This window comes from Thamnophis sirtalis, unplaced genomic scaffold (assembly GCF_051295495.1).
Source record: "Thamnophis sirtalis isolate CommonGarterSnake01/CBP01778 unplaced genomic scaffold, rThaSir2_p1.2 scaffold_9, whole genome shotgun sequence".
Classification (NCBI taxonomy): Eukaryota; Metazoa; Chordata; class Lepidosauria; order Squamata; family Natricidae; genus Thamnophis; species Thamnophis sirtalis.
This window is the reverse complement of record NW_028261389.1, coordinates 46,095,795-46,116,517: the sequence shown is the minus strand read 5'-3', so window position 1 is coordinate 46,116,517 and position 20,723 is coordinate 46,095,795. Positions and strand designations below refer to the sequence as shown.

Below are 20,723 nucleotides of genomic sequence, written 5' to 3'. Positions count from 1 at the left end.
CAGGAATTGATGAAAAATATTTCTGCTCCCAAACTTCAACTTGGATAGCACAAAGAGAGCAACTTTTTCACAGGCATACTTCATCTTTCTCAATATTTGTTAGTGCTTGTCTTTCCTGGTTTTAATTTCAGGTAGAAATTTGAAAAGTTTAAAAGGGGAGGAAACAACCTGCTTCTGGGTAAAGCATCAACTTCTAACCAGCACTTAATTTATTTAGAATGTTCCTGGGCTCCAATTAGACCCTCCTAGAATAAAATGGTCAACTGCAAATCTGGAAAGAGGACATACAGAACAAAGAGGATCTGTGCATGTGCAGGATGGGAAATGGCTGCCAAGCGTTACCGCTTAGGCATACGAAAAGACAAACGGACAAAGTGCAAGGGACTGAGACTCCAGATATTGCAATAGGAGGTCTTGGCAGGAAATCAGCTACTAGACATCACAGGGAAGTGATTACCTGGGGGGGGGGGTCGCTCTCGGGCGGCCCCTGGACGGCGGCTTCGGCTTCGGTGTTCCTGTGTTGGCTGGCGGTGGCGGTGGCGGTGGTACTGTGTGAACAACGGCGACGGCGGCAGCATTGCACGGGCGGCGAGCGCTTTCGGCTTCGCTGCCAGCTTTTGCTGCTGGGGGAGATGGCGGACTGGTCCCGGACTGTACCGGTGAGGCGGTTTATGCCTCACCCAAAGGAGGGAGCGGTGAGTGCTGGGGCAATGTGTTTTGGGACTGGGCGGCTGGTTCTTTGCCGCCGCCGTAGTTCTCCTAGGTCCACCCCCTCCCTCCTCTCAGACTTCTTTCGGCCTTGCTGTTGCCACTGTGGGGCTTTGTGCCGCCTGTTTCTCTGCTTGGTGTATGGTGGCCGGCGCGCCCAGTGTCACCTACTGCTCCCTTAGGGGTGCCCTCTTTGAAAGCCCCACTTTCTGGACCAGCCTACTCCCGGCGCTGCAAAGTTGGATGGGCGGTGCACCTGGGGTTTGGAATTTTCCCCCAGTGGCCGCCATTTTCAGCCCCGACTTATTTCACCTTCCCCTCTTCTGGTCTACCTCTCGCATAACTTCATCATTGTAATGACTATTAAGACCTTCTGGCATGCTGGCAGCTCTGTAGCCTGTTGTGTCACACGCATACGATGAAAGGAAAGTGGGGACGCGGGCATGACTTTAACCATCCTTCTTAACTGATGTCTACATTCCCACCAGTTCCGGTTCCAAACTGCACGAATCCACTTGGGCGGAATTTAAGATCTGCACAATTTTTACTGGGATGGAGTATGTGTGGTGTGAATGATGATGAACGAACCCACTTTTAATTTAAATTAATTAATTTTATATTATTATGTTACTGTAATTTTGTATGTTTTAAATAACTACAGTGGGGTGTGTATGAGAGAGTGGTTGTGTAGTATACATGAGAGGCCAGGAGCACAGCCTAGTGCCCCCTCCACTGAGTGCATAAGCAGAAGTGGAAGGGGATCCAGGCCTACCTCCTGTCCTAGAATAATTGATAGATGTGGCCTGCCGAGAAAAATGGGGGCCATGGGAGATGGGGGGGTCTATGGGGATTGGGGCGGGTCAGAGCATTCTGCTCATGGCTGGGAAGGGCAGGTATGATGGGAGCTACAGGGCTAGCCATTACCGGGAAAGGAGGGCTCGCTACGTTACAGCGATCCCTTGTTCCGGCCCTGTAAGCTCAACTCCAGGAACTATGACAAGAGAAGCCAGGGCCCTGGCCTCAGGTTGCTGCTGCTAAATGCCAGGTCTGTGATCCATAAAGCTCCCCTCATCCAGGACTTAGTACTTGATGAGGGGGCGGACCTGGCATGTATTACTGAAACCTGGCTGGGACATGAGGGAGGAGTCCCCCTCTCGGAAATGTGCCCAGAAGGGTTCCAGGTGCTCCATCAACCTCGACACCAGAGAAAGGGGTGGGGGAGTGGCAGTTATTATCCAAGGATCATTAGTTCCTCGCAGGATGCCTGCTCCAGAGACTGTGGGGTGTGAGTCTCTGCTCTTGAAGTTGGACCTAGGGGTTCAAGTGAGCTTGTTTTTGATGTACCTACCTCCCAGCTGTGCCACAACAGCCCTGCCCACATTCCTAGAGTCAGTATCCGGGTTGGCAGTTGAGTTCCCCAGACTAATAGTACTGGGGGTCTTCAACTTGCCATTTCTGGGCAAACGCTCTGATGGGGCGCAGGAGTTCATGGCTTCCATGACAACCATGGACTTGACCCAAGTAATTCAGGGTCCGACTCAGAGCAGGACACACACTCGACCTTGTGTTTCTTTCGGGGCAGTGGAGACGTGATCTTGAACTAAGGGGGATAGAGACCTTGCCCTTGTCATGGTCAGATCACTTCCTCCTAAGGCTTGACTTTCGGAAGCTATTCCCCCTCCGCAGGGAGGTGGAGCCAATTAAATGGTTCCACCTCAGGTGCCTGATGGACCCACTGAGATTTCAGACGGAACTTGGGGAGATATCTGACTCTCTTGCCCACACTCCGACAGACTCCTTGGTTGCCACCTGGAATGCAATGGCAACTGAGGCTCTGGATCGGATTGTGCCTTTGCGGCCTCTCCGCAGCAGTGGATCCAGGAGGGCACCTTGGTTCACCGAGGAACTCCGGGAGATGAAGTGCCAAAAGAGACGCCAAGAGCGACGTTGGAGGGCTAGCAACTCCGAATCTGACCGAACACTACTAAGAGCCTTCACTAGGACTTATTTAGTGGCGATAAGGGCGGCAAAATGTGTACATTTTTCCGCTCTTATTGCGTCCGCAGAATCTCACCCAGCCACCCTGTTTAGGATAACTCGCTCCCTCCTAAAAGGGGAGGATGCGGGGGAACCCTTACAGGGGCGGGCTGAGGAGTTTGTTCAGTTTCTGTCGGACAAAATCACTCAGATTCAGACAGACCTAGACTCCAGTCTAGGGAGGGAAGGTCTTGCTCAGATTTCCTGGAACGAGTTCCAGCTTGTCACCCCTGAAGAAGTGGACAAGGCCATGGGAGCGATGAGTGCCTCCACCTGTTTGCTGGATCCATGCCCCTCCTGGCTGGTCTCGACCAGCAGGGAGGTAACACGAGGCTGGCTCCAGAGGATTACTAACTCGTCTTTGCAGGAGGGATCTTTCCCGCAATCCTTGAAGGAAGCGGTGGTAAGACCCCTCCTTAAGAAGCCTTCTCTTGACCCAGCTATTTTCAAAAACTATCGTCCGGTCTCCAACCTCCCTTTTTTAGGGAAGGTTGTTGAGAAGGTGGTGGCCCTACAACTCCGACGGATGTTGGATGAAGCAGATTATCTAGATCCCTTTCAGTCTGGATTCAGGCCTGGATTCTCCACCAAAACCGCTTTGGTCGCCCTGATCGATGATCTCTGGCAGGCCAGGGATGGAGGACACTCCTCTATCCTTGTGCTCCTTGACCTCTCAGCAGCCTTCGATACCATCGACCATGGTATCCTTCTGCGACGGCTGGAAGAGGTGGGAGTGGGAGGCACAGTTTTACGGTGGTTCTCCTCTTACCTCTCCGACAGGTCGCAGTTGGTGTTGATTGGAGGACAAAGGTCGACCCCTAGGCCCCTTAAATATGGGGTGTCACAGGGCTTGGTCTTGTTCCCCCTCCTATTTAGCATCTACATGAAGCCACTGGGTGAGATCATTCGTCGGCACGGGATTAAATACCATCAATATGTGGATGATACCCAGTTGTATCTCTCCGCCCCGTGCCAACTCAGTGTAGCAGTGGAAGTGATGTGCCAGTGCCTGGAAGCTGTCAGGGTCTGGATGGGGGTAAACAAACTCGCACTCAATCCTGACAAGACCGAGTGGCTATGGATGTTGCCCCCCAAGGACAGCCCAGTTAGTCCATCCTTATGCCTGGGTGGTGAAAATCTACTCCCCTCAGAGAGGGTCCGTAACTTGGGAGTCCTCCTGGACCCGCAGCTGACGTTAGAACATCACCTGTCGGCTGTGGCCAGGGGGGGTTTCGCCCAGGTTCGCCTGGTGCACTAGTTGCGGCCCTATTTGGATCGGGAGGCACTTCACACAGTCACTCATGCCCTCGTCACCTCAAGGCTTGACTACTGTAATGTGCTCTACATGGGACTGCCCCTGAAAAGTGTTCGGAGACTACAACTAGTCCAGAATGCAGCCGCGCGAGCGATATGGGGTGTACCAAGGTACACCCACATTACACCTATCCTCCGTGAGCTGCACTGGCTCCCTATTGGTCTCCGAGCACAATTCAACGTGCTGGTCATTACCTTTAAAGCCCTACATGCCCTAGGACCCGGATATCTGCAAGACTGTCTTCTGCCACATACCTCCCAATGACCGATAAGATTGCACAGGGTGGGCCTTCTCCGGGTGCCATCAGCCAGACAATGTCGGCTGGCAACCACCCGGGGGAGGGCCTTCTCTGTAGCCACTCCGACCCTATGGAATGAACTGCCCCCAGAGATCCGGACCCTACCCACTCTCATGGCCTTCCGAAAGGCTATTAAAACCTAGCTATTCCGGCAGGCCTCGGGCTGTTTACCTCATGATTGAGGTCCAACCCCGATTGGACTGGGTGTATGATGTGGTTTTTTAAATCTATGTTTCTCTGTTTTAACCCTTCTATTTTTTAAAATGTATTTGTTGTAAGCCGCCCGGAGTCCTTCGGGATTGGGCGGCCTATAAATTCATTAAATCTAATCTAATCTAAAAGAGGAAATGTTTGAGTTTCCTCCTTTAAAATGGCTGCATTTCTGTAAATGGGTTTGCCATCTGCCCTGCTGCACCTGAAGTGGTGACATGGGAGACATTAGTATGCTGGGAATGGTGGAGGAAGTGTCCATGAAGAAGAGGAAAAAGCTAGAGAGGTTTGATAAGTGCTGGGTGCACCATATGCAGCAAAGACAGTTGAGAAAGATTAGAGTGGCTTGATTGAAGAATATCCAAAGGAAAAGGTTTGGAATGAGATCATTGTCAAGGGGCTTGGCAGTAGCTGCAGTAATAGCATCTGGAAAAGGTGGTGGCCAGTGTGACTCAGTTGCAGCATTAGAAGCCACATAACAGACTTTGGGGAAGATGGAAATGCGGGAAACAGCTTATATCCCTGGCAAGATTTATAGAAGCCCAGAGAATCTACTAGCCTTGGAAAAAAACCAGTGTTGGCAAGTTTTAGAAAGGAGATGCAGGGACCTGGCAGAAATATCCAATGCAACATCTCAAGTATAACAGCAAGCTAGAGTTAGATGATTCTAGAATCGGTGCAGCATTATGACTGCTTCAATTTGCAGAAGTGCAACTATTAATTGACTTGATGAGTCAACTGGATTGCCATTTGCTCTGAAAACTGGGGGAAAAACCCATACTTTGTCTTAAAAGGACTGGACGTGGCTCCCTCTTTTGTGTTACATTGCTCAAACGTTGGTTTGGGACCATTCAAAGACATGAGAGACCCACTTGTGATATCCAGACAATAGAATTACAGTACCACCTGTGAAGTAGGCAGTTAAAATTCTGAAAGTCTAATTGTAAGTTCAGTCATTTGTTGTGGTAATAGATCATCAACTATTGATATGGTTTCAGAAACTTTTTGAACACTGTCTGAAAAACTGTAGAACGGCCAACATGATTTGATGCAGCCTTCCAGTGACGTTTTAGAAAGCCTTGGAAACATTGTGACAGTGGTCTGTGGTATTTGGAGAACGGTGTGGGCAGTCTTGGGAAGAAGGCCTAACCGTGGCAGCATCTGCCTTATATACAGTTGCAAGAAAAAGTATGTGAACCCCTTGGGATTACGTGGAGTTTTGCATGAATTGGTCATAAAATGTGCTCTGAACTGCATAGTGTTATGTGTTTTTCCCAAACAACTCAATTTTGGTTTCATCTGTCCACAGTATATTTTGTCAGTAGTGCTGTGGAACATCCAGGTGCTCTTTTGCCAACTTCAAACATGCTGCAATATTTTTTGGGGATAGCAGTGGCTTCCTCCGTGGTGTCCTCCCATGTACTCCATTCTTGTTTAATGTTTTCCTTATTATAGATGTGTCAACAAAAATGTTAGCATGTGCCAGAGATTTCTGTAGGTCTTTAGCTGCCACTCTAGGATTCTTCTTCACCTCATGAAGCATTCTGTGCTGTGCTCTTGCAGTCATTTTTACAGGACTACCACGCCTAGGGAGAGTGGCAACAGTGCTGCCTTACTGTGGACACATGAACATCAAGGCTTTTGGAGATACATTTGTAACCTTTTCCAGCTTCATGCAAATCAACAATTCTTGATCATAGGTCTTCTGAGAGCTCTTTTCTGCAAGGCATGATTCACATCAGACAGTGCTTCTTGAAACCAGTAAACCCAAAACAGGTGTGTTTTTTTAAAGGGCAGGACAGCTGTCAGCAACACATCCAATATCATCACACTGATTGTAGTCAAGGTTGGCTCACTCCTGGCTCCAATTAGCTCTTGGAGAAGTCATTAGGTTAGGGGCTCACATATTTTTTCCCCCCTGCACTGTGAATGTTTACATGTTATGTTCAGTTAACATCTAATGTTTCTGTAGTATTATTTTCAGCAGACTGTGTTTTTCTATTGTTGTGACTTAGATGCAGTTCAGAGTACATTTTATGACCAATTCATGCAAAACTCCACGTAATCCCAAGGGGTTCACATACTTTTTCTTGCAACTGTAGGACCGGGCTGGGTACATCTCATCAGCAATAGGAGAAAAATAGCGAAGGTCCTCTGGGGCAGCAGTGCTGATAGACAGCAAAGTATTAGGATGAATGGAGTGCAGGGCAGCAAAGGTAGAAGGAATGGTTGGGGCTTGAGGTGGTATTGCTCAGTGGCCCTGGGGCTGAAGTAGAAGCCTGGGGTTAGTGGTGGTTGGATGAAATTATGTAAAGCCTTTGGCCTCTACTTCAGCTCCAGTACTGCCACTGCTGTTGAGGAGTGCCACTCTGCAGGACAGGGATGGGGAGGGGAACAGTTGGAGAGCCCTGGCAGTTGTAAGTGTGGGGAGGCTATCAAGTGCCTGAATTTTGATTAGGTGACTATGGGAGCACTGCAACAGCTGTAACTTCAGGGACCCGGCATAAATGCCATTCATTCAGTGGTGCTGCAACTTCATACAGTTGCTGAACAAATTTAGTCATAACTCCAGGAGAGCCTGTAATGGTTCTCCCTGTGACTTCCTATGGAAGTGAAAGTTGGACTTTGAAGAAGCAGGATAGAAAGAGTATTGGGTTGGAGAAGACTCCTGCGAATACCAAGGACAGCCAAGAAATCAAACTAATGGATCATCAAACAAATCAATCCAGAATTCTGAATCAAGGTGCAAATCATCAGGCTCAAATTATCTTACTTTGAACACATTAGGCAAAGACCTGTCTTCCTAGAAAAAGCTGTAATGCTGGGAAAGATGGAGGGAAAGAGGAGAAGAGGATGGCTAGCACCAACGTGAATGGACTCAGTTACAGTGACTACACAACAATAGAAAACCTGAAATATCAGATTAAGAATAGATCATCATGGAGAAACCCTATCTATTTGGTTATTAAGAGTCAAGACTGACCTGATGGCAATCAATCAATCAATCACTCAATCAATCAATCAATCAAAAGAGCTGCAGTTCTTGAAAGTTTATGGTTTTTAATAACATTTGCTAGTCAGAAAAGGGATTACCAAAGTCTTGATTTTTGCCACTACAGACTAACGTGGATGGCCGCCCACTTGCTAGCTTTTTTGTGATAGTGCCCACAACATAATCTCAACATACAAACTGCCCATTGTTGCTTTCCTACTCCTATCCTGAGATTGAGACTCACAAAAAGATCCAGGAGAACTTTTCAGATGACCAGAATCTCCATTGTGCTTGGGGTCACAAGATTTGTCAAATAATAACATTATTCCAGCTCTTCTTGTCTGGATTTATCTTTTTTCCTGAAATAATTCTCAGTATACAGTACACTTTGGTGCTTTTTATGTTGATTTATCTCTTTCACAAAAAAACCAAAAGAAACCCCCACCTCCTGAACTTGGAAGTTCAGGAGTCCCTTCAGGAACAATCCTTTTCAAAAGCAAACAGCCAAAAAGAATACAATGCTGAGAGATGATCTGCAACCAATGTATGGCTGTAGAGCTGACTTATAGCCTTGGTCTTCATTACTTTGTGATCTCAATGTTGGAATTGATTGCACGGGCTTCTGGTTAGTTTGGTTTTCAACTCCTTGTGTTTCATACTCATGAACTAAATTCTGCTGGCAATGACATTTTAGCCTTTTGCCTCCAGTGGTGAGATTCAGCCAGTCCGCACCTAGCCGGGAGAACCGGTTGTTAACTTTCTAAGCAGTTCGGAGAACCGGTTGTTGGAAGAAACCACCTTTTGTTTTCCCCCCCACTTTTCAGGGCTAATCCTGTAAGGAAGGCAGGAAGGAAACATTCTGGTGTTGTTTCTAGCTTAATCTTTAGTGCCTTGCTTACAGAAACTGCCTTTCCGGTTAACCCTTATTACATTGTAACAGCTAAGACGAAGATCCCATTGACCTGAGTGACGTTGAATTGGCCATGCCCACATGGTCACATGACCACTGAGCCACGCCTACTCAGCTGGTCATTAGGGCAGAGAACCAGTTGTTAAATTATTTGAATCCCACCACTGTTTGCCTCTGACTTGTTTCTCTTTTCTGAACAATAATTTATAAAAGGGAAGCAGGAGAAAATTCATAATTGAAAATGTACTAGACATATTTGAGTTGGAAACTTAAACTGTCTTTTGGGAGTTAGTGGGTGGCTAATACAGCCTCACCAGACAGTCTTTCAGCAAATAGTCCTTTTGGGACTGACCATTTTTGCAGCTATTCTGCTGGTAGGCAACCAGGCTATAAGTACACTGCAGAATCCAACAGCAACCTTATAGCTCAAAAAGGTTGGAGACTCCACCATGGCCTCTTGGCACACATTACATAGCAGTAGGGAGAAATCTTCACACAGGGTTGCTTATAGTGAAATATGTTTTCACCCCTGCCATGCAGTATATAGTTACCTCTCTACACACATACAGTAGACTTGTATTGTATCTCTCTCTCTATCTCATTCTCTGCAACACTAGAGTTCGGCAGGTATGTATCTCTTCAATCATGCCAAATTAAGTCTACTGTTTATTTTCCATTGTGACTTGGCAGCTGTAACATGAATATCTTTTATTCTATGTCAGGATAAATGCTGTGCCAAATATTTGTTTAGAGTTACTAAATGAAAGAATGCAATAGATAATAACCATCTGCAGAGCACTATGCTGCACTTTGGAGTCATCCATCTTAAGATAATTGCTTTGTTGCAGCAAAGGAACCCTCTGTAATAAGGGCTTTTAGAGAATAGAATGTTCTGCTTTTAGAGAATAGAACATTTGCCAACCTTTATTTTGTCATCTTAGTTGGCTGTTTTCTTTTTTGAGTGGCAACCAAGTGCTGAATCCAAATGCAGACAGAGAGCCTCTTTAAACCCACTTTAACTTGGTTGTCGCTCTATGGTTATAAACTACACATATTGTATTGTTGATTAAAGAAGTGGGAAGATTCTGGTTTAGTCTTATAAAAAATAAACTAAAAGCACTTTCAGGTAGCAAGATTAATATGCATTCCTTGAATCAATCAGAAAAGGTATATCAGCAAAAATTACATTGTTTGCGCAGGTCACTTAGTCAGTTGAGCTTCATGTATCTCTGGAACAAGGTTAGCAAGTGGTACCGACCTTACAGCTTTAATAAGGAAATATTTCAAAGCAGTGATTGGTTAATTCTTTGATTACTTTTTCTTTTGTCTCTTTATCCAGCACCATCTGCCATTAGAAAAACAACCATCAATTTGTCTTCATACACATTGCAAGGCAGAGCTGAGGATCCCTGGGCATAAGCTTGAAATGGAAAGTTTGATTAACCATGTTCTGAGTGAATACAGAGTTACTTGAATTTCTGATTAGGGAATGCCAGTCTTCCAGAAGATCAATATTCCCATTTATTCCAGAAATATCTGTCTAACAAGTTGGTGAGGTGGAAGAGGGAATGAGCTTACAGGAACACCAGCAGAGCTTCCTCCTGCTTTATCTCATGGCCCAACTGCGCTCTATTGATTTATTGGATATTAATAAATAACTACTGCTAGTACTAAAATAAATATTTACTGCTAGTGCTAGTACTATTTCTAGAAGAAATAGCCTGGCTAACAAGTTGGTGGGGTTAAGGAAGATAGAACATGGATCAGGAGTGAATTTGTAGGCACATAATCAGAGCTCCCTTCAGCTTAATTTCATATACTTTGTTTGCCTGACAGTTAAGATTTTTTAAAATTTACAAATTATAAGAATGCTGCTCTTCCAGAAAATCAATAATCTCATTGTTAGAAAGAGCCGAAGGGGGACAGAGGAAGAAAGTACAAGTCTTATCAATCTCAGAGAAGTCCTGCTGCACAGGGATTGTAGTGCTGAGAGCAAGTGACAAGCAATATTTGGAACTATTCCAAGCAATACTTTACTATACATGGGCAAAATGGTACAGTATTTCCCCCAAAGTCTTTCACAGTGGAAAATGTGTCTATGCTGAAATCCTTGTTGACATAAGTAGTTGAAAAATTGTGATGCTCTCATTTGTGATGGAAGCAGCATGAAATTGATGGCAGAACCTGAATCTGTAGCTTCTGAATGTTTTCTGTACCCAACTAAGAGCCTTTCTGTTCTTGTTTTTGGACTTGCTTCCTGTTCTTCTAGCTCAGGAATATCCTTATGTCTCAGGTTCTGAAGGGTTAATGAAAACAGCCAAATACAGAAATGGTTTGTAAATGCAGTTTGTATTCTTCCTCCGGCACGAACTGACCAACAAAGCACTATGGCAATGAATAAATGGGCAACAAATAAGGCAATTAATCATGGATTGTTGTCAGTCAGTTATCAATAGCTTTGTATTTTACTCAGCTGCTTGTGGAGGAGTGAAGCCTGGTGAGTCTTGGCAGCTGGCCTGGTTTTTCTCTCCTGAATGGCAGCTCCAGCCCTCTGGGCTGGCCGGAGCTGACATGCGGCCTCTTACCACAGAGACAGCATTTGGGGAGCTAAAAATTACACTCAATTAGGAGTCAAAGGACCCCTTCCCCCTGGTTTTGTGGGATGTCTGTGGTGGAATCTCACTATCAGGTGGGGCACCCTACAGTCCTTGCTATGAATCCACAATGCCTTCGACAGGGGATAACCTTTCCATAAAACAAGGTATTGTAACCGTCCTCTGTGTCACCTGGTATCTAGTATATCTTGCACTACATAGTTCTGTTCCCCATCTACAGTAACCGGGGCTGGCGGCTTTGATATCAGATGCATGAACTGATCAAAGCAGGCTGCAGTGGAAGACTGGATGTGTTTTCCCCAGTAGAGGGGGGAGTCTTAGCTGCACTATGACTGGGTTAATAACTAGCATGATTGGGAAAGGCCCAATGAATTTGGGCCCGAGTTTCTTACATGGCAACGGCAGCCTGAGATATTTAGTGGAGAGGTATACCCTTTGGCCTACGTGGAAAGGTCCTTGCGCCTTCCATCAGCACTCTTTTTATATGTGGCAAAAGAATGACATCACTTTCCAAACTTTTTGCATCCGGGCTATCCACTCCTGCGAGGTCGTGTCATCTGGGCGCACCTGAGGACACTCTGGAATTGGGATGAACTCCTGCCTTGTAGCCACATGAAATGGGGTAAGCCCCATACTTTTGTGCACTGAATTGTTATATGCAACCTCTGCAAAGGGAAGGAGTTCAGCCCAATCGGTCTGTTGGTACTGGACGTTACATCTTAAGTAGTGCTCCACCATCAAGTTTGCCCTCTCTGCAGCAACATTGGTTGTGGGGTGGAAGGCTGTACTAAGTCCCTGTGAAGACCCCCACCATTGCCACAAATCTGTGCCAGAACCGGGCAGTGAATTGCACTTCCCTGTCTGAAATTATCCTTTTGGGGATGCCATGGAATCTATAGACATGGGTAATAAACAATTTGGCCAGTTTCCTAGCAGATGGAAGGCCAGTACATGCTACAAAATGAGCATGCTTGGAGAACAAGTCTATTATTGTCCAAATGACCTTGTTCCCTTGGCTGTCTGGTAAATCCACGATGAAGTCCATGGGTTTCTGTTCTCATGGCTATAAAAGGTGGTGGGGAAGAGACAGGGCTGATGTCACTACAACAAGACATGCAATCTTGGGGCTCCAGGATTGCTGTTGATATCTCTGCTGCTGGATGGTCCTTTTTGGACCTAAACTGTCCCGCAGAGACAGTGATAGAGAAGGGCACATCCTGCTGATCTCAGGGGCATCGCAAAGCCCCTGGTCGATCCAGGAGAAGCTCTTTTTTTCCAGCTACAAGAGAAGCAGCCATTGAAGCTGCACAACGTTGGGACAGCCCTCTGCAACAGAAGTAGAGCAGGAGAGAGAGAATGTATCAAAATTGCTGAGAAAAATTTTACTATTAGAGAACACCCAAAAAGACTTAGAGCAAAATTAAAATTGAAGACAGAAGACAGTAAGTGGCGAATTAAACTTGAATCAGAATTGGTGTGTTAGCTATCTTTTTTTATTGATTTTTTTAAAAAAACCTTTTACAAATGTTTACTTCCCTCCCCCTACCCTCCCCACCCAAATCCCACCCCTCCCAACCTTCCCTCCCCCGACTTCCCAGAACCAATACAGGGTATAAATCTTTAACAAAAATATTCTAAAGTAAACTTAAATGTAAAAAATTAATATCCTCTATCATTGGAACTTTAACTCCTCTTTGCTAGGCTAACTCTAAACAGATTATGTCATTCCTTGTTGCCTCAGTCATAAGCTATCTGGAATTTCTTAGTCCCATATTTATTTTGAGTATAGTCAATCCATCTTCTCCACTCCAATTTATATCTCTCATTGGAATGGTCCTTGAGATATGCCGATATTTTAGCCATCTAAAATTTTAGCCACCTAGAGCCGAGGTGGCGCAGTGGTTAAATGCAGCACTGCAGGCTACTTCAGCTGACTGCAGTTCTGCAGTTCGGCTGTTCAAATCTCACCGGCTCAGGGTTGACTCAGCCTTCCATCCTTCCAAGGTGGGTAAAATGAGGACCCAGATTGTTGTTGGGGGCAATATGCTGACTCTGTAAACCGCTTAGAGAGGGCTGAAAGCCCTATGAAGCGGTATATAAGTCTAACTGCTATTGCTATTGCTATTGCTATTGCTATCTCTGCTAAGTTTGTTACTTTTAATGTCTATTCTTGAATAGTAGGCAAATCTTCCTTCTTCCAGTATTGCGCCACCAACAGTCTTGCTGCAGTTATTAAATGCAAAATTAAGTTAGTCTCCATAACTGTACAATCAGTAATTATACCTAACAAAAATAACTGAGGGGTAAACTTTATCCTTTTTTAAAGAACATTTTGCATAATCCACTATATTTTTATCCAAAATGCTTTAACCTTTTTACAAGTCCACCATATATAATAGTATGTAGCATCAGCACAATCACATCTCCAGCATTTAGGTTGTAAATTCGGATACATAGAGGCCAGTTTTTTAGGATCTAAATGCCATCTATAAAATATCTTATAAAAGTTTTCTCTCAAATTTTGGGCTTGTGTAAATTTTACATTTCTTACCCAAATCTTTTCCCATGTATCCAACATTATTGATTCTTCAAAATTTTGTGCCCATTTTATCATACAGTCTTTAACTAATTCTGTTTCCGAATCCATTTCTATTAATACATTATATAATCTCTTTATATGCATTGGACTTTGATCTCTAATTTGTTTTAATAAATTATCCTCGTCTTGCATAATACCGATTTTTTGATCTTTTTTCCATCTGGCCTGTAACTGCCCGTACTGAAACCATGTTTGAATTGCCTTTTCCTCTTTTAGTACATTCAAGGGTTTTAGTTGTAATACACCTCTTTCTAAGGTAAGAAGCTGTCTGTATGTAATTACATCTTGTTTTTGTACTATATTTATGTTTTCTATTGCGTGTCTAGGAATTGCCCACATAGGTATCTGTTGTGACTCAGCAGACGTCTTCTGTGAGTCTTTTCGGGATGCAAGATTACCAATGCAGCTGGGGCTCGTTAGTGGCGTATTCTGGTGATAAAAGGACGGATGGTGCCACGCCCTGGTTGCAGGAGTCAACGTTCATTGGTTCGTTCAGCATTCATCGGTCATGGTTTGTGAGAGAGACTTGGAGAAGTGCATTGCTTTGTAAGAGTTTTGTTTTGTATTCTGTTATCTGGTGAGAGACTTGATTTATGTTTATTTTTGGGCTCGCAGCCAGTCTGAGCTGAGAACTGATAAAGAAAGTTCCTTTTAAGTTTGTTTGCCTGTCGTCTGTTAACGAGCGGAGAAGGGGGGACAGAACAGGTATCTTATCATTTAGTTTATATTGATATTTTTTCCAGACCCGCAGTAGAGCATTCCTTAAAATATGACTTTTAAAGTTCTTATTTATCTTTTTGTCATATAGCAAATAAGCATGCCAACCATATACCAAATCATGCCCTTCGATATTAAGTATTCTATCACCTTTTAAATTAATCCAATCACTAATTAGCGATAAAACTTACTGCCTCATAATATAGTTTTAAATTTGGTAATTTCAAACCTCCTCTTTCACGCACATCTTGCATTATTTTTAGTTTAATTCTCGGCTTCTTCCCTGCCCATACAAATTTATTAATGCCCTTCTGCCATTCTAGCAAATTTACATCTTTTTAAACTATTGGTATCATTTGAAAAAGAAATAAAAAATTAGGTAAAACATTCCTTTTCACTGCTGCTATTCTTCCCATCAAAGATAATTGTAATTTTTCCCAATTTTTCATCTCTATCTGTATGCTGCGCCATAGTGGCTCATAATTATACTTATATAGTTTCCCATTTCAGGTTGAAATATAGACTCCTAAATACCTAACCTTTTTAACTATTTCATATCCCGTCATTCCTTCTAATTCTTCCCTTTGTTTAGTGTTCATATTTTTAACTAGCATCTTTGTTTTCCCTAAATTTATTTTAAATCTGGACACTTGGCCATATTGATTAATCATATTCATTAAAACCTTACTAGATTCCTGTGGTTGGGTTAATGTTATAACCAAATCATCTGCGAAAGCCCGTACTCTATATTCTTGATGTCTAATCTTGATTCCCTGTAAATCATCTGATCCCCGTATTTTGTTCAACAATAATTCCAGAGTTATAATAAACAGTAATGTGGGGATAGAGGACAACCCTGCCTTGTACCTTTCTCAATTTTAAATGGATCTGTTAAACTTCCATTGACTATGATTTGAGCTGTTTGTTCCTGATATATTGCTTTAATTGATTGTAAAAAAATGCTCTCCTATTTGCATTTTTTGCATTAATTTCAATAAAAATTGCTAATTCACTCGATCAAAGGCTTTCTCGGCATCTAGAAATATAAGTGCAGCAGGGATTTGGTTATTCTTTCCCAAATATTCCAATATATTAACAATTTGTCTTACATTACTTCTCATTTGTCTCCCTTGTATAAAACGTGTTTGATCATTATGAATCAATTGCTGAATAACCAACATTAACCTATTCACTAGTATTTTAGTAAAAATTTTATAATCTATATTGAGTAATGACATAGGTCTGTAATTTTTTGGTTGAGTAAGATCTTGATCCTCTTTTGTGTTAGCTAGCTTTAACTTCATTTTTTTAATGGATGGAATTCTTAAAAATGCCTCTTATTTTTTAAATTGGACTGGTCTCTTTTTTCCTTCTTCTATTTTTCCTCACTTTTTGTATATGTGGATCTGGAATCTCTTTTTGCAACGTTCGGGTGGATTGCACCTTTTAAGCATTTTTTTTCTCAAGTTCGGAACAAAGAAAAGGGTAAAAGTAGAAGGAAAAGAAGTAACACTGCCACCTAGAGGCTTGGAAACACTAATTCCTATGAACATTTGACTTATATTTTATATCTCAAAGTCCTTGATTTTGTTTATTGAAAGGAACAGTGGGACGAGCACGATTTGTTTATACAGGTGCTCTTTTGGAGTATTATCAGTAGTTGGACTGGAGTAAAGAGAAAGCCTGGACTTGAAAGATTATAGTGAATTTGTTTGAAATCTAGCAAAAAGCCTTGGATGGTTCAGTGGCAGTGCTTACAATCTGGAAAAATGGCGCAACATGAAGAAGAAAAGGAATTAACATTGCAAAATATTATGCTAGAAATTCAAAAAATACTAATAAGTACAGAGAACATTGAAAAGAGTCTTGAGATTATAGAACAAAGAACAGAAAGAATGGAGGGAAGAGCTGAGTATATTTACAAAACGATGATGAAAATTGAAGATAGAGTTCAAAAAATTCCAGAAAAACATGAACAAAGTGATAAGAAAATTGTTGACATTGACAGCAAACCAAGAGTGGAGGGAGATGATATGTGTGGAATATTGAAAGGAGAGGTTGATGAACTGGATTTCTATCTCAGACCTCAAAACATGGAAGAAGAAAAGGGAAAAAATCTGGCAGAAACAATGCGAGTAATTTTGGCAGAAGCACCAATGATACCCAAAGGCAAGCTGATGGAAGGAACAGATGGAGGGCTTCGAGTTCTTAAAAGATATGCAATGAACAACAAGTTGCCAAAATAAGTCCACATGAGATTTATCAAGAAAATAAATAGAATACAGATTTTACAAATGGCAAGAGATATTGGATGGCACTACTACTGGAAGTATAGAGGATGATGAAATGAAATGTTACAATAAAAATTAAGTTAAACTTAGTTAAATGTTGAGTATTATGTATAAGACAAAGTAATAATAGTTATAGCCCAATAAATGATTAACAAAGATAATAATGCACATATACACTAGATTGATAGTATGAAATTTTATATAAACTGTAAGTGGGAATATAAAGATGTAATACCGCTGGATGATTTAAGGATGATGTAATGAAATGCCATAATATAAATCTATTCTAAATTTAGCATGCTTCACATAAAAAGGATGTAATAATAGTTATATTCAATGAATGTTCAATAATAATAATAGTTGTATACATATATATTAGATTGATGATATGAATAATGGAATATGCTGAAATGAGTAAGTTGACATATGAAATTAGAATACAAGAAGATAAACAATTTTATAGAAGCACTATAATAATAATGCATATAAATATAGCCGACTGATAATATGTGACTTTATATAAAGTTTAAGTGGTGATTATGGAAAGGATGCACAAAAATCTTGTAACCAATCGACACACTGTATGTAATGGAAGACATTTTTTTGTTATATGTCTTGTCTGTCTATGTTTGTTTAAAAATAAAAAAATATACATTAAAAAAAGGGTGGTGGAGAGCACCGGGTGGCAGCTCTGACAAACTGTCAGGTTCCAACATTATGTTTATTACATTGACTGCATGTTTAAGATTTCCACATGGTTTTTCAATAATCTTCAAGTTTGGGGTCTATGAAAGGCAATTCTAAATGAATTTCTTTGTTCTCCTATAAGTACTTAATTTGGAGATATGTTTCTAAGATATCCATCCTTCTTTCTGTTTCTAAACACCTTAGAAATGTTTATTTCTCTCAACTGATGTGTTACATAGCATATCTTGGAAGGACATTCATTCCCATGCTTGTTATATTCATTGTTTCTTGTTTTAAATGTACAATCAGCTACATATAAATAGTTAAACATGCAATTTGATTTGAGAAGTATATTGTATTTAATTTTGTACTTTGTTAGGAACTGTGCGCATGCATGCTGAAAGTGGGTGCCAGTAGGTATAATGCAGTGGAAGCATTCACAGATTAAAAACAAACCATCTCAGAAAAACCACTGCTATATATGCAATAGCTTCCACTATTCCACTAGCTTTCACAAATAAGGGACAATTAAAAAAACAAGCAAGCATTTTTATTTCATGAGACTTAGAACTGCACGCAATAGCAAAACAATAGCACTTATAACCACTTCATAGTGCTTCACAGCACTCTCTAAGTGGTTTATAGAGTCAGCATAATGCCCCCAACAATCTCATTTTACTGACCTCAGAAAATGGAAGGCTGAGTCAACCTTGAGCTCGTCAGGATTGAACTCCTTGCAGTGGGCAGAGTCAGCCTGCAATACTGCATTCTAACCACTGCACCACCAGGGCTCCAAAACATATTAACATATCCAAGAACATATCAAGATCAATTGTATTTAATTTAGTTTCTTCCCCGCAAATCGGATTGTTGTAAAAATGTAGAGAAATCATGACAGTATATTGTTTCTGATGATGTTGCAAACAACATATCTTTTATGTTCATGGATGGCTGATTCTAACTCTCCACCCATAATTCTGCTGTCTTTCCTATTACAGACCAGATGATGTATTGCTACAACGTACACACGACGAATCTGTTCTTTTGCACTGCTTCCTTTGGCCAGTGGTCACATTCCTGGTTGGAGTCCTAATTGTGATCTTGACCATTTGTGCAAAGAGCTTGGCTGTCAAAGCAGAAACTATGAAGAAGAGGAAGCATTCCTAAATGGAGGATACCCTTCAAGAAAGAATGAGGGAATACCAAATGTGACTGACTTCTCTGGTATTTCCAGCAATGCCCATTCCCAGTGTATTGCCAACTGCTGGTCTGGCTGATGCCTAGATGACCATGCTGTGACATGTTAACTAGTTGTTTCTGCCATTATGAAAGCAAGTGTGTTTTTTCCATTAAATGATCCTAAGATGCATCAAACCTTCATTCAAACTTAATGAAATCAAAATCTCTGATGGAGTGGAGGACAAAGTGTGAAAACCCAAATTGTGGTTAACTTCATCTTAGTAAATTTATCTTTCTTAATGCTATTATTTAGTCTTGAATATTTATTACTTTCTTTCTCATAGACTGTATTTCTCAAATATTAAAAAGTGATTGTTTTTATTAGCATGTGTCCTTCTTTTGTGGGAGTGATTTGCTTTAGGGTCAAAAACAAAATATCACAAAATATCAGACTTACAGATTATTCTTGAAATTAACCATTTAACACTCAGCATATCGTAAAATTATTTTGGGAATTGAAAATTGACTTTTGGGATGATTCATTTTCTATCTTGCAGCCACATTTTCTTTCATATGTATTTCTTTTTATGATGAAAATTCTATTGCAAATTTATATTTCTTACCAGGCCTTTTCCTGATTGTTACTCAAAAAGTAACAGAGCAAGATTCTAGGACCCTAAGTAGTTTTTTTATTTTTTTCAACTATTAGAAATGGCATAAGTAGAGCAGAAAATTAGCAGATGGCAATTAGAAGCTTCCAGCCTTATATTTTTGTTCTATTTTTCCAAGGTTCTAATTTGTATTCGTTTTCCTGTCTGTGTGCCCCAGCTGACCAAGAGTTAGTTATTTCTCAATGGAAAGGGTGGTAGATATTGGTGCATTATTATTGTAATGAAAGTGTTTGATCCCTTTACTCTTTACAGAAGACTTTGGTCTTTCAGTTCCTCATATGGCTTTTAGAAGTTCCATCACAAAACAGAAACAATATTCATGTTCAAGAGACACTACAGTGAATCCTCATGCTTTTTTTTTTAAAAAAAATGATCTTAAATGCTGTTGGTTCAAGTTTATTTCATTTGTCACATTACCCTTGCCAAACTCCCAAGAGTAAGATTTTCTGCCAAGCCTCACTAGATTGCAAAGCCAAATATTATTGATACTACTATTGCTTATGCAGTCATCATCTTCAGCCTTATCATCTAATATTTTGTAAGAATTGTACAGAAAGACTAATGCGCTAAGTATTTTATTTATTGTTTGGTTAGTAATATTGAAATCCTTTTTTATTTGATGTCCTCTAAGAAATCCACTGCCTCTCAGAAGTTCAGTGGACCAGTTCTGCCCTCAGGTGCCTGGATAGGCTGGCTTCTTCTTGGAAATCAGGTAGAGTAGTTTCACCTTAGCCCACTGAAGGCCAGGTAGACCAATTGGCTGTTGGAGAGTTATCAGCCATAATCAAGCCTTCAGGAAGTCAGAGGTTGCTCCTGCTCCCACTGCTTTTTCCCCCTTGGTCATTCTGTTTTAGTAAAGAAATATCTCTGAAACAATGACCCAATAAATCATGAGCTGTCAAGTTGTTACTACAAAGGAAACTAGGCCATTTTGAGTCTGCATTTCAAGTAACAGAATATGTAGAACAGTTCCAGATGCTTTATAAAACATAATTTTAATGTGTTATGTCTACAAATTACAGCAGTTTAACTTTTGATTTTGATGGAGAAAGAGAAACATTGTCATGTTTTGTACTAGGGTTTCCTTGGTAAACAAGTTCTTGAGCACTTTGAAGAGCGCTAGAAATCTTTTTTTTTTAAAATATATTTTTATTATGTTTTCATTCTATACAATCACATATTCACTGTGCTTAATCAGGGCATATAACATTGAATAATAAACACGGCCCTCACTTATATAGAAAATGCCCTCTACAATACAAACCCAGTATACCACCTTGGCCCGCCATACACCCTCTTTCAACCCCCTCCAACTTTCATTCTTCCTTCTCACACACCCCTCTACGCCTACTTCCCCTCCCCTTCTTTCTAACCCTAACCCTATCACTCCCTCTCCATTCCCTCCCTCCCTTCTCCTCCTCCTCTCTCTCACCCTCTCCACCCTCCTTCTTCTTTCACTCGACTCTTTCCTTCGGTATCTATTACCTTCCAGTA

At 41.6% G+C, this 20,723-nt stretch overlaps 1 protein-coding gene across 1 annotated transcript in view; it reads left to right on the top strand.

Moving 5' to 3' along the window:
- KCNMB4 (potassium calcium-activated channel subfamily M regulatory beta subunit 4) overlaps positions 1–18,939 on the top strand; it is a 35,284-nt gene extending 16,345 nt beyond the window's left edge. The window contains exon 3 of the mRNA XM_014070705.2: positions 18,378–18,939. Coding sequence (XP_013926180.1) covers positions 18,378–18,546 — 169 coding nt within the window. The 3' untranslated portion in view covers positions 18,547–18,939. The remainder of the gene's footprint in view (positions 1–18,377) is intronic.
- The last annotated feature ends 1,784 nt before the right edge of the window (positions 18,940–20,723 follow it).